We start from the raw sequence: 14,706 nt of genomic DNA on the forward strand, positions 1-14,706 counted from the left end.
CCCAATTGCCTTCTAAATCCAGCTCGCAGATGGTCCGGGAATCAGTGTGTTTTTACATGATTAGAATGTGTGCTTTTATTTAAAATGCATCTCTGGGTTATTTGTGGGGCACAGATAAAGGTAAAGGGACGCCTGACCATTAGGTCCAGTTCTGACCGTCTCTGGGGTTGTGGCGCTCATCTTGCTTTATTGGCCGAGGGAGCCAGCGTACAGCTTCTGGGTCATGTGGCCATAAGCCGCTTCTGGCGAAACCAGAGCAGCACACGGAAACGCCGTTTACCTTCCCGCTGCAGCGGTACCTATTTATCTACTTGCACTTTGACATGCTTTCGAACTGCTAGGTTGGCAGGAGCAGGGACCGAGCAACGGGAGCTCACCCCATCGCGGGGATTCGAACCGCTGACCTTCTGATCGGCAAGTCCTAGGCTCTGTGGTTTAACCCACAGCACCACCTGCGTCCCTGGGGCATAGGAATTCGTTGTTATTATTTTTTTCAAAATATAGTCCAGCCCCCCACAAGGTCTGAGGGACAGTGGACCAGCCCCCTACTGAAAAAGTTTGCTGACACCTGGGCTAGACCCACAGAAACCCTTACCGTCTCCCTCCCTCCCTCCCGCTCCTGCCCTCTCGCACCTTTGCCCTCTGCAAATTCTCTCTGCATCCCTGCAGCTGCAGCCAGATCTTCCTCTCTCCCTGGGGGTCCTCGCTGGGGCTCTGTGCCGACCCCAGGACCCCCAGGACATTCAGCTCCACCCCAAAGAGCTGCTCAATCCTGGGGCGCTGCTGGGTCACCAACTCCCGCACCTCCTCGGAGACGGCAAATTCGTCCAGGGTCCTGCCACTGCTCGTCATGGCGGGAGATCACGACCACCGGCTGCGGGGCCACGTTTCCGTTCCGGAGATGAGGCAAGCCGTTACGTGGATAACGAACTGCGGAACGAAAACACGGGTTGAATGGGGGGAGGAAGGTTCTAGATGAAACCTGAATTTGAAATGCAGCAAGGGAGAAGATGCAACTTCTGCAGGCAAAGGAAGACAACAGACAAGGAGAAGAGAAGACGAAGAGTTTGGATTTGATATCCCGCTTTATCACTACCCGAAGGAGTCTCAAAGCGGCTAACATTCTCCTTTCCCTTCCTCCCCCACAACAAACACTCTGTGAGGTGAGTGGGGCTGAGAGACTTCAGAGAAGTGTGACTAGCCCAAGGTCACCCAGCAGCTGCATGTGGAGGAGCGGAGATGCGAACCCGGTTCCCCAGATTACAAGTCTACCACTACACCACACTGGCTCATCGGCACAAGATTCACAGGAGCGAAAACACAAGCTGCAATTCAGCAGCACACAGAAAATCCACAGAATGTGGAACTGCTTGCCAAGCAATGCTTAGCTTTCTAAGGACCTTTATTTCCAATTCTTCTTGCTTTTCTTTTTATAAAGCAATCAAGGTCCTAGTTAAGAAGTAGCCAGGCCAGGCCCACAAAAGCCCAAGAAACTGCAGAATAACATTTTCACGCCATTCCAAGGTTAGCAAATTCAGAATGAATTATGGGAAAAAATAACTACATAAAAAATGTAAAAAATCACGCAGAAATAGGATTGTTTAAAAATGCAATGCAAGAGGAATTAGGCAATGCATGACTTGCCAAATCCTCTGACCTACCTGAAGCATGCATTTTTGCTAGAGTCCTTTAATACATTTCTAGTGTGGAGCTGACATGGCCCTGGGCTGTGAGATTGCGAGGTCTGGTGCTTGGTTTTATTTTAAAACATGGGGAAGAGCGTAAGGTGAAGCAACATGTACAAGGGCTGCTTTGCATATTGTAGAAGCAAAACCAAGAGGTTCACGGCCAGAAATATTGTGACCAGATGATAAACATGGTCAAAATTAGTGTATAGTATTAAGTACTGTCCAATATAAGGGACGCGGGTGGCGCTGTGGGTAAAACCTCAGCGCCTAGGACTTGCCGATCGCATGGTCGGCGGTTCGAATCCCTGCGGCGGGGTGCGCTCCCATTGCTAGGTCCCAGCGCCTGCCAACCTAGCAGTTCGAAAGCACCCCCGGGTGCAAGTAGATAAATAGGGACCGCTTACTAGCGGGAAGGTAAACGGCGTTCCGTGTGCTGCGCTGGCTCGCCAGATGCAGCTTGTCACGCTGGCCACGTGAACCGGAAGTGTCTGTGGACAGCGCTGGCTCCCGGCCTCTAGAGTGAGATGAGCGCACAACCCTACAGTCTGTCAAGACTGGCCCGTACGGGCAGGGGTACCTTTACCTTTACTGTACAATATAAGGGACGCGGGTGGCGCTGTGGGTTAAACCACAGAGCCTAGGACTTGCCGATCAGAAGGTCAGCGGTTCGAAGGAGCTCCCGTTGCTCGGTCCCTGCTCCTGCCAACCTAGCAGTTAGAAAGGACATCAAAGTGCAAGTAGATAAATAGGTACCGCTCCGGCGGGAAGGTAAACGGTGTTTCCGTGCACTGCTCTGGTTTGCCAGAAGCTGCTTAGTCATGCTGGCCACATGACCCAGAAGCTGTACGCTGGCTCCCTCGGCCAATAAAGCGAGATGAGCGCCGCAACCCCAGAGTCATCCGTGACTGGACCTAATGGTCAGGCGTCCCTTTACCTTTACTGTACAATACACACAGAAAGAGAGAGACCCAAGTGCTTTTCCTCTTGGGCATCTAGCATTTTAAGTCAATAACAAATGCATACATAAAATCAACTTTATGTTTATAAAATAAAATAAAAATAGGCACCTAGGGCTTTGTCAACCAATCCAGTGCCTTTGGACTTATGGGCCCAACATTGGCTGGCTGGAGTAACTGGGAAGTCTCAGCTTATATATACCTCTTTACTTACTTCTCTGCAATCCAGAGGGCCAAAAACTATTTATTTGATTTATTATTCAAGTGAAAGCTGAAAAAATATAGGGAAAGCAGCCAGTGGTGTCTTTGGTTCTAATGTGCCACCCTGATCAGCATTTGTGTATTAGGAATATAGGCCACAGTTGGAAAAGGAAGGAATGAACTGCAAGCCCTAAGCCAGTTCAATAATGCAGGGTGTGCGTATAGTAAGTTAGTCAATACAGTATTCAGACTTTGTCCCACAGATAGATTCTGGGCTTCTTTCCTGACTTTTTGGGTTTTTCCTCTTTTTAAATTAAGTTTCTAGTCCTGTTACAAAGAACGGGGGGGGGGGGTATGTACTGGCAGTAATGTACCTAATTTCTTAATTTCTTAATAAGGCATAAACCTGCTCTCAGATTTCTGAGTTGTGTAAACAGGGAACACTAATTAATGATTGACCCTACATGGCTGTAGTGAGGGCAGGCCAGATAATTACACTAGAAAGAAGCCAGGGATTGGACAGAATTGATTAGAAAATTGTTATTGGTAGAGCCAGTGTGGTAAAGGTAAAGTTAAAGGACTCCTGAACGGTTAAGTCCAGTCAGAGGCAACTATGGGGTTGCGGCACTCATCTCGCTTTCAGGCCAAGGGAGCTTGCGTTTGTCCAAAGACAGCTTTCCAGGCCATGTGGCCAGCATGACTAAACTGCTTCTGGTGCAATGGAACACCATGACAGAAACCAGAGCTCATGGAAACGCCATTTACCTTCCCGCCGCAGCGGTACCTATTTATCTACTTGAACTGGTTTGCTTTCAAGCAGCTAGGTTGGCAGGAGCTGGGACAGAGCAATGGAAGCTCACTCCGTCGCAGGGATTCGAACCACCAACCTTCTGATCAGCAAGCCCAAGAGGCTCAGTGGTTTAGACCACAGCGCCACCCACGTCCCTAGAGCCAGTACGGTATAGAGTTTTGAACAGGAAGCTCTGGGTTCAAATCTCCACTCAGCCACGAAACTAACCGGGTGATCTTGGGCCAGTCACTCCTAGCTTAGCTTGCCTCACAGGGTTGTTGTGAGGATAAAATAGAGAAGCATGAAAGCCAAAAATGGAGCAAATAAATAAAGTTTTCTTAATGCGGAGCAGGGGAAACATAAGAGGGACAGAGGTTATAGGAAATTGTTGTTCTTGCAAATAAACACTGAAGGGCTATAGCTCAATGGAAGCTATTCGCTTTGTTTGCAGAAGGTCTCAGTTTAAATGCCCGGCTTCTCCAGGTGGGGCTGGACACACCTGTCTAAAACAAGCGGGAGAATCGCTGAGTCAGCTAAATGGAAAAATAGAGTGACTCAGTATAAGGAAACATTGCTAAAAGATGAAACAACATTTAAGTCAAGGAGGGGGAAAACCTGTGGCCCTCCAATGTTGCTCAACTCTACCTCCCAACAATCCCAACAAGTATAACCCATGGTCAGGGATGGGGACAGTTGATTGCAACAACATCTGAACTGCCACACGACATAAATGCAACCAATATCAGAAGGATCAATGTCTACCCGGAGCAAAAGGCTAGTTAGCCTGTTGTAGGCAAACTTTAAGAGAGAGCCTGGTGGCACCTTAAAGCCACAATTTATTCTCCCTGGGGGAAAAAACATGGATCTCCATTTTTATTTTGTAAAATAAACATGAAATCTATCCTTCAGCGGGAAGAGAAGAGCTTGAAAATTTAAACGGACAGCAAAGCCTTAAAAGCGAAGTTTAATCCTGCGGCTCATCCATCGGGCAAAACAACACCGCTCTGGTTTGTCTCAAAGAAGCTTTGAGACAAAACACCGAGGCAGGAAACAGTCGGATGTACGCAAACAAAAGCTCACACCCCCCGTGACATGCCTTTTCACGCAGAAAGGGCCTTGCAAACAACGGAACGAGCTTTGCTCCTGGAAAACCCTCTCCTGCCTCTGACAGCGCCCACTGTTTACAACCGATTCCCTCCCAGCCTAAAAATCTGCGCACCGTTGACCAAGCGCCTGTTGCGCCCTAAGCGTAAAAAAACAAAACCGTTCCTCTTTAATGCGCCCCCTCCAAAACACACACCCCTTTTTTAAATTCATAGCTACACGTCCTTTTACACAATGTAATCATTTTGGGGCAGAGGGGCGATTCCGCGCCCGATCCTTCCCACTCGTGACAGGGAGAAGGATCCTGCCCCGCTTCTCCTTTTTCCAAGGAGACCCCGTCGGTCCCGGGACACCCACCCCCTGACCCCTCCTCACCCGCCTCCCCGACACTTGGGAGCTCTCCTCCGTCTCCTACCCTCTGGTGTCGGCGAGGGAGTCCCAGCAACGCCGGGCCGAGGGTGAGGATCCAGCAAATCCCATCTCTCGCCTCGTCTCGGTTTTGGTTTTGTTTCTCATCGCTTCTCGACCCGAGTTTCAGCTTCCATTTTGGAGCGATGCGGAAACGCTTGAGCAGCCGCGGAGTTTCCCTGCTGGGCGGCGCGTCTCGGTCCAGGGAGGAAGGAGGGCTTTCACTTTGCAAAAGGCTTCCTGTACAAGTTTTTAAACTTCCTCCCTTGCAGTGCGAAGCGCGTTACTTGCGAAATTCAGTCACGGGGCGGGGGTCTTCCTCCTCCTCTCTTCCCTAGGAGAGGGAGCTGTGAGGAATAGCCGGCCTCTGAGTATGGGGAGAGTTCTGCGCAACCAGAAATTATTGGAGGAGGAAGGACCGTTGCTGAAAGGGGTCGTGGCTCAGTGGTGGCGCACGACCTTTGCGCGCAAGAGATCTCGGGTTCAGTCCCTGGCACTTCCAGGTAGGGCTGGGGGAAATAGCCTGTCTGAAAGACGCCAGAGAGCCCCTGCCAGTCAGTGTTGGCAGGCATAAGCTAGAATGGACCAATGGTCTATCAACTCAAGCAACGCCCTATCTATGTTTCTAAATACTGCAAAAAAAGCCTCTGTGCATGTAGCCTGGTCCCAAACCAGGGACCGGGGCTTTAAATTCTGCTGGGATAGCTTTGAAGCTACAGCATGAGCGAGCCCCACTTTGGGCAAAAGATTCCGGCATTGCAGGGAGTTGGACTAGAATCTAAAATTCTAATATTCTAAATGGTTAAGATCATTAACACTTCCTACACCGAACCCAGAAACAAATAGGCAGGCAAGCAAAACCAGAGAGAGATGAAAGGCATTCAGGAATATCCTGAGTTCACACACACATCTGACACATGCAAATTGAGTTGTCAAGTAATACAGGACACTCAGTGAGATCCCCATCCCCACAATGATGGTGATTTGAAGGCAGGTCTCAGACAAGGGATTGCCATTACCATTATCAAAAGTCTTTCACACACACCCCCTTTTTTTTAAACAAGCAAGAACAGGATGACTGAAGATGGTCAAGGTGAGAACTAAGGCAGGAAAGTCTTGGAAGGGATTATGGAAATTGTAGGAACCGCTCATTTCACAGCCCCCCTCCCCCTCTCCATTGACATGCCCTGGCAAAAAGATATTAAAAAGCCATTAGATTCAAAGGTTATCATTTGGTTCTTCTGGCTCCAACAAGACAACGCTTATCCCAGCGCTAAGGACAAGTATACTTTCCTCCTCTGCTTCTCTTTGCTTGTAGTTTATGCCCACATTTCTGTAGACCTCTTAGAATAGTTAGGGAATATTTTACTCGTTAATCGGGGTGTGTTTGTGTTGCAATTTGCTACCTGCTTAGACTGAACCTTTGCCATCCAAAGCAGCAGTTTCATAGAATAGAATCATAGAATCATAGAGTTGGAAGAGACCACAAGGGCCATCGAGTCCAACCCCCTGCCAAGCAGGAAACATCATCAGAGCACTCCTGACATATGGTTGTCAAGCCTCTGCTTAAAGACCTCCAAAGGAGGAGACTCCACCACACTCCTTGGCAGCAAATTCCACTGTCAAACAGCTCTTACTGTCAGGAAGTTCTTCCTAATGTTTAGGTGGAATCTTCTTTCTTGTAGTTTGGATCCATTGCTCCGTGTCCGCTTCTCTGGAGCAGCAGAAAACAACCTTTCTCCCTCCTCTATGTGACATCCTTTTATATATTTGAACATGGCTATCATATCACCCCTTAACCTCCTCTTCTCCAGGCTAAACATGCCCAGCTCCCTTAGCCGTTCCTCATAAGGCATCGTTTCCAGGCCTTTGACCATTTTGGTTGCCCTCCTCTGGACACGTGCCAGTTTGTCAGTGTCCTTCTTGAATTGTGGTGCCCAGAACTGGACACAGTACTCCAGGTGAGGTCTGACCAGAGCAGAATACAGTGGCACTATTACTTCCCTTGATCTAGATGCTATACTCCTATTCTGTCACTCCTATTTTCTATAATAAACCAAGCTTTCTTTCTTTCTTTGTGTGAGAGTTCCTTGTGGAAGCGCACATCATAACTCCAGCAGAAGATCCTAGACCTCTCAGCAGTGTGCACATGAATAAACATGAGTGTCGGCTGCGCATGTGTGAATCCAGGTACACACTCGTAACACATCCTCTGTTTAAAAGTTCCCCCATGAAGGAGAGCCCACCAGCTTCTGAGGGAGTCTGTTCCACCGCCAAACAGCTCTTGCCCCCAGAAAGTTCTTCTTGTTGTTTAATTCCTGAGTTCTGAACATCAAAGACCTGCAAGCCTTCTGCCGGCTGCTCCCCTTTTCCTGCCCTGTGGTCACAAAAGGGCAAGATGGGAAATGTTTAGGTGGGCAGAGCCACCTGCTAAGCGCCCCACCCCCACCCAATCAAATCTCAGCCATGTGACAAGCCTCCTCTTTGTCTTAGGGTCAGGTGGGGGGCATTATCACCCTCACACTGGCACCATGCTGCTAGGGGTGGGGGCAGCACTTCTCAAAAGCATGCCTGTGACTGTGGGAAAGGTCCACCACTCTCCCCTCTCCAGCTCTGAACATGAAATTCCTGAGGCGCAGTGCAGAGCCGGGGGTAACCCCTGCATACACTCATACACACACTTGCAGGAAGGAGGAGGACCCTGGCGACCATACCTCTTGGGCTGGCTACTGAGACCAGCTAAAATGTGTGGAGAAAGTAATATCAAGAGGTAATTGCAACAAAATGCTGCAGTGTGCAACATTGCTGTGCTGTTCCTGAATATCCACGGTACAGTGGTGCCTCGCAAGACGAAAAGAATCAGTTCTGTGATTCTCTTCGTCTAGCGGTTTTTTTGTCTTGCGAAGCAAGCCCATTGAAGGATTAGCAAATTAGCGCAATTAGCGGCTTTTAGCGGCTTATCTGCTGATCAGATCAGCTGATAAGCGGCTTAGCGGCTTAGAAAAAGGGGGAGGAGGAAAAAAACCCAGCAGGAACTCGCAAGACATTGTCGTCTTGCGAAGCAAGCCCATAGGAAATTCATTTTGCGAAGCACCTCCAAAACGGAAAACTCTTTCGTCTAGCGAGTTTTCCGTCTTGCGAGGCATTCGTCTTGCGGGACACCACTGTACTCCATTGTCCCTCTCGCCCAGTCCCCACCTGTCCCCAACAGTTAGTCAACTCTTTTGTCTTACTCCAGGCATGTCCAAAGTCCTTTTCGGGAGCCTAATCTGGCCCACCAGTCGGTTTAATCCAGCCCCTGTGGCAGTTTACTTCCTGAGGTAAAATCTGCCAAAAGGCTCAACAACTTTGTGGTAAAACTGTACAATAAACTGTAAAAAAACAACAACAACAACTCAATAATTTTGGGGTAAAATTGTAAAAAAAGCTCAACAACTTCAATCCTTAAAAAGCTCAACAACTTTGGTTGGCCCTCACACATGTTCACTTCATCAAATCTGGCCCTCTTTGAAAAACATTTGGGCACCCCTGTTGCTCAGTCCTCATTGGGCAATGTTCGGGGTTTTCCCCTCCCTTCGATTTGTATTCAGGGATGTTTTTCAGCTGGAACTCACCGGAACTGAGCAGTTCAATCACCTCTCAGGCGGATGCCTTTGTCATTATAAAAGAGGCATTCGTGGTGAGTTCTGGCACCTCTTTTTCTAGAAAAACAGCAGTGCCTGTACTCTAGGTGGGTTTTAGTTGGGTTTTTTCTTCTGTAAGCTTAAGGTTTCATGCCAATACCTGCCCCTTGTACGTGGGTGGTGGTGTTTTGGCTACAGAAGGAATGTCTCCTTCACCCGGACATTGTTAATAGCGGGGCTGATAAAAGGAACCTGGAAGGGATGCCCTGCTCTTGGAGACTATTGGAAGGAGTAAGCACAGGCTGTGTTCCATGGACTGTTTTCTTCCCGCTCCTGGCTTCCACCCATGTACACCCACACCTCCGCAGATACATGCCTTTGCCCTACAGACCCAGAGCTCACTGGGGAAGTTCCAGGTTGCAAAATCCTCTGGCCAAGAGGTAGGTGTGGCTTCAGCAGCTACACTCAGCTGGCTTGGGGTTGTCGTTTTTCCCCCTTCCTTCCTTTCTTTCTCTCGTCATAACCATTGTCTCAGTCTTTTCCTTTTCTTTTTTTAATTCAGTGAAAGGAAACTCTGACACGTTAAGCTTGGAGCTTGCTGCTGTTTCAAAAGTATGTCCTGTTGCAGGAATTCATGTATAGGTGTGGGGGTTTTTTTGGGGGGGTTGCCCCTCCAGCAGATATCATGCACATGCAACCCACTACCAAAATCAGCACAATCACTTTTGTGACTTCTGTGATTTGTCCCCACAAAACACTTCATCACAGTTTTTTTCCTATCTATTCAAAGGGCCTCTGCAGCACAATCCAAAATGTAACAATTTACTGATAAATGTATCTGTGTACTGGCTCACTGGGAAAACTTCAGAAATTCATATAGACATGTGAGCTCAGCTACTCAGCAGCCCCTCTGCCTGAGTGATAATCCTGATACCTGAGTGCCAGACAGGTAGCCATTCCAGAAAAAAACAAACCCAGATGAAGACGAAAGGGTGTGATTAACTTGGCTGGGAAACAGGGAAATGTAAATACTGTATCTCTTTTGTTACACTTGATGGGTGTTTGGTGGAGGGCAAGGGGAACCGTGGGGCAGGGTCCAGGATGCTCAGATTACTGCCACCAGACCTCCCCTTTCATGATGTAACCATGATGTATTAGTGATGTAGTTTGGGGGGGTGACATGGGGATTAGCAGCTAATAAAAGTTTGGGTTTTCTTTTGTTTGGGGCTTCCATCTTGTTCCACCTTGTGGCAGGTGGGAGTCCTGTCGCGACAGTCTTCAATAAAAACCCGGCCTACTGGCTGCTGTTTTGCTTTGGTATTCCTGGCTGGTGTCCTTGTTTTTTTTCCAAGGGAGCCCTCAGATTTCTCCGTTAACAGTCTCTGTACTGCACATTCATGTTCCCCCACTTTGGGCTACTTATGGGGAGCCTCTCACCTTTGTTTATGTAGACCACAAGCAGATTCCGAGGGTCCCTGCTTTTGCCCCTGGTGCAGCACCCAAACAGCCCCCTTTTTACCACAAAAACTTAGCCGAAGCTGCATACACAACATACATTCAAAGCACGTTTTCCTCCCTCCCGCAAGAATGCTGGGGAAAGTAGTTTGTTAAGGGTGCTGGGAAATGTAGCTCCATTTTGGGTGAACTACAGTTCCCAGGATTCTTTTTAGTGGGGAGAATGGTGTGTGCACAGCCTTAGGCACCTGTTTACTTCTTGGGCTTCGTCTGAGAACACAAAAGCCATGCTGGATCAGACCAAAGACCCATTTGACGCAGCATTCTGCTCTCACATCAGATGCCAATGAGTAGACCAGAAGCAGGACTTGGACACAACGGCATCCTTCCCACTTGAGATTCCCAGGAACTGGTATTCAGATGCATAATTCCTCTGACAGTGGAGCTGGAACACAGCTATTCTTGCTTGCAGCTGTTGATAGCTTTGTCTCCCATGAATCTGTATAATCATCTTTTAAAGCGATCAGAATTGGCAACCATCACTATCTCTTGTGCAGGGTGGATAAAAATAATAATAACTGCATTTTTTATTTAAATCAGATTTTTTTAAAAAATTAAATTGGATTTTTAAAATAAAATGCCTTGGGTGAAAAACTCTTTCTTAAGATAGTTTTCTATTTAAGTTACATTATAGTCCAAAGCATGGGTCGGCAAACTAAGGTCCGCGGGCCGGATAAGGCCCAAATGCCTTCTGGATCCGGCCTGCGGATGGTCTGGGAATCACCACATGGATCGCCAGCGTGTACGTTCTTTCCCTCTTCCTCCCACTCCCTCACATGGTGCCGGCGCCTCCTCCCTCCCTCCTCCTGGCTTCTCCCCGCCCTGCCTAGAGGAGGAAGGGGGCTGGGCTTTGTTGGTGCCAGCAGCAGCAGCGCTCGAGCGGCCACCATTTTAAGCAGCCCCTCTCCAGAGCCCTTTCGCGCACCGCTCATTGTCCCTCCACTGCCACTGCCAGCTCCTGCCACTCGCAAGACACAGGTAAGCAGCCACCGGGGCTTCTGGTGCTCCCGCATCACCCCCCCCCCAAAAAAAATATAGTCCAGCCACCCACAAGGTCTGAGGGACAGTGGACCAGCCCCCTGCTGAAAAAGTTTGCTGACCCCTGGTCCAAAGGCTTTCCATCAGGATGTAAGGATTTGCTTTACGTTTTTCATGTGTGCTAAAACTCGGTCTAAGGTTTTGGTTTTTAAAAAAATCCTTTAACCATATCAGTTAACAAATATGGATACATATGCTATAATGTTATTGTTTTAGTTAAATAAATTGTTTAAATTGTTATTAAGAAAATGATTACTTCCGATAAAGTAAAGCAGAAAAGTTGTCCAAATATAAACAGTTAACTTATTAAACCTCACAATAATTTCATAATTATCTGTCAATGTATTTCTAATAGTATAACCAAATCAGTAATTTTTGATATAACTGTAAAAACTACTCTGAAAATTTATTATCCCAAAAATGAAACCATCTGGTTTTAAATATGCAAAAATGAGTCTTTCTGTAAAAAAAATGATTTAAATCAAGTCTTACTGACTAGTGATTTAAATCGTGATTTAAATTGATTTGATTTAATTCAAATCCACCCTGCTCTTGTGGGAACCAATTCTATAGTTTAACTCTGCTGCAACTATAGCTTAACTGAGCTACAGCTAGGTCCCAGACACTATTTTCATTATCAGGGGTTCAGCCCTCGGACATGCAAAGGAAGAATGAGGCTCAGGAGTATGCTTGAGCATGGGCAGAGTGCACAGTAACCTCCATCAGCCCCTACGTTATTTTAACAGTCACACCTTCTGCCCTGGAAGGTCTTAGGTATCTGTTTGTTCACTTAATTCCATTTATGAATTGCTTCCTGTGAGACATCTCATGGCAAATGTGTAAATGGATGCATTTGTATTTTGCAATTTCATGTTGTGAACTGCCCTGAGGTCAGACATTTTAGTTTATAGAATCGTAGCATTGGAAGGGACCCTGAGGGTCATCTAGTCCAACCCCCTGAAATGCAGGAATCTTTTTGGCCAACGTGGGGCTCAAACCTATGACTCTTTAACACCATTCTTTCTCATGGCGTGCCCCACAATGAATGTGGCAGAAACACAAAAGTATTTTCTGAGTGCTTATCCACAACCACATTCCACGATTTCAAGATCCATATCTGAGCTCCCCCTGCTTTTTGCTTTGCTTTTCTTTTTTTGCTCCGGAGCTTTCCTCGTGAAAACCCACTCTTTAAAGCTCAATCGGAACAAATGTCTATCCACGGAAAATTCAAATTAATGCTTGCTCTGATTCAGCTTTACAGAGCTGGGTTTCGCGGGAAACAAACAAACAAACAAACAAACACAGACCTCTGCCTGGAAAAAAACATGGCAAAAGTTAAGTGTGGATAAGCCCAGAGACTTCTGAGAGCTAACAGGCCAATCATTTGCATGCTTGCTTAAAATTAAGTCCCATACTGTTCAGTTGGCATAGCAGATACAGGCAGGCAGAGAAGGAGAGAGATGCTGGCTGCGGGGGGGGGGGGGATTGCTTCTGATTGCTACTGGATAAGTGCAATGACCACCCACAAGGGCAGCAAGAATGCGTGTTAACAGGGTCCCCCTACATGCTAATTTTACACCTGCAGTGGGAAGGAAAAAGCCTTGCTTGATATGAGGCCTAAAAACACAGAACCAGGCTTACTCGATCTACACTCGCAGGCTCTCACAACATTGGCATCTATCCCACAAAGGCTTTTCTCACAACAAAGCTGATAATCTCTAAAGCAGAAGCTGGGAACCTTTATCAACACAGGGGAGGCAGTTCTTCCCAGGCAACTTCCCAAGGGCCTGGTGCCAGCAGTGGGAGGAACTACAAATGTGAACTTTTCCTTTGTTTCTACACACAGTCACACACCCCTCTCTTCCATCCAGACAACCAAGCAGCCTTATCTGAGTTCAAGGACTCGTTCTCTCCTGGCAACAACAGTCAAGGAGGGTTTGAAGCAGAACAAACAGGGAAGGGGGGCTGTGTCCTGAGGGCTGGATAGAGAAGCCCTGGGGAAATGAAGTTCGCCTGAGGTTCCTTCTCTTCTTTAAAGTCCTGCAAGGCTCTTCTTTTGTCTGCACTGGGACAGACAAAACAAGACTTCAGTGGTACCTCGGGTTACAGACGCTTCAGGTTACAGACTCCGCTAACCCAGAAATAGTACGTCAGATCAAGAACTTTGCTTCAGGATAAGAACATAAATCACCGGCGGCAGCAGGAGGACCCATTATCTAAAGTGGTACCTCAGGTTAAGAACAGTTCCTGGTTAAGAACGGACCTCCAGAACGAATTAAGTTCTTAACCCAAGGTACCACTGTACTAGGTAGAAAGGAAAAGGACCCCTGGATAGTTAATTCTAGTCAAAGGCATGGCTGTAGCCAGGATTTTGGGAGGAGGGGGCAGGCCTTTTGTTAGAGGGGGCAGGCCTTTGGGGGGGGGACAAGAACCTCAGTTTGCTATGTATTTTTATTTGTTTTTATTGATTGGGGGGGACAGCTTCCCCTCCCTACCCCCTTGGCTACACCCATGGTCAAAGGTGACTATGGGATGCAGTGCTCATCTTGCTTTCAGGCCGAGAGAGCCACTGTTTGTCCACAGCCTTCCGCGCCAGCATGACTAAACCACTTCTGGCGCAACAGGACACTGTGACAAGTGCCCGATTACACGGAAATGCCGTTTACCTTCCCGCCGCAGTGGTACCTATTTATCTACTTGCACTGGCATGCTTTCGAACTGCTAGGTTGGCAGAACCTGGGACAGAGCGACGGGAGCTTACCCCGTCACGCAGATTCGAACCAAGTGGCTCAGTGGTTTAGACCACAGCGCCACCCGCATCCCTACAAGGCTACTATTCTGGGATTTGTCACCAGAGAACGAAACATAAGGAGAGCCTGCTGGATCAGGCCAGTGGCCCATCTGCTCTCCAGCATCCTGTTCTCACAGAGGCCAACAGAGGTCCGTGCGTAACCCACAAGCAGGACCCCAGGCCAAGAGCACTCTTCACCACTGTGGCTTCCAGCAACTGGTATTCAGAAGAATCGTCGCCTCCGACTGTGGAGGCAAAGCTCATAAGCCATTGATAACCTTTTCCTCCCTGAATTCCCCCCCCCCAGTACTTTGCACATGCACAGAAGCTCCCTCGCTTCCTCTTACTCCAGGGCCACTGGAAACAGGCCCCAAAACTAAGGTTTGGGTAAAGACGTGAATCAAATTCGGGCAGCTGTAAACACAGCCAATCTTCTGAGGAGCGAAAATCCCACCCCCACCCCCCTTTTTGCCATCACCCCAGATTTCTGGGCCCTCTACTTTCCGCCCCAGCGTTCTTACCAGTGACAGCTGAGGTCTCTTCGGGATCCCCTCTCTTCTGCGCACTGACAATGCGGCAAACCAAACCAGAT

General features: G+C 48.0%; 1 protein-coding gene across 4 annotated transcripts in view; it reads right to left on the bottom strand.

Moving 5' to 3' along the window:
- KHNYN (KH and NYN domain containing) overlaps positions 1-14,706 on the bottom strand; it is a 42,195-nt gene that overhangs the window by 11,747 nt on the left and 15,742 nt on the right. The window contains exons 1-2 of one of the 4 annotated variants that reach the window (XM_083471036.1): positions 14,636-14,706; positions 634-930 (exon numbers count right to left, since the gene is read on the bottom strand). In XM_083471036.1, the coding sequence (XP_083327162.1) occupies positions 634-852 (219 nt within the window). In that variant the 5' untranslated portion in view covers positions 853-930; positions 14,636-14,706. Of the gene's footprint in view, positions 1-633; positions 931-5,114; positions 5,621-14,635 lie in introns of those variants that run through there. The other 3 variants (XM_083471034.1, XM_083471033.1, XM_083471035.1) reach the window with 3 other exon arrangements.

This window comes from Podarcis liolepis (genome assembly GCF_965112155.1).
Source record: "Podarcis liolepis genome assembly, chromosome: 13".
In the NCBI taxonomy this organism is placed as follows: Eukaryota; Metazoa; Chordata; class Lepidosauria; order Squamata; family Lacertidae; genus Podarcis; species Podarcis liolepis.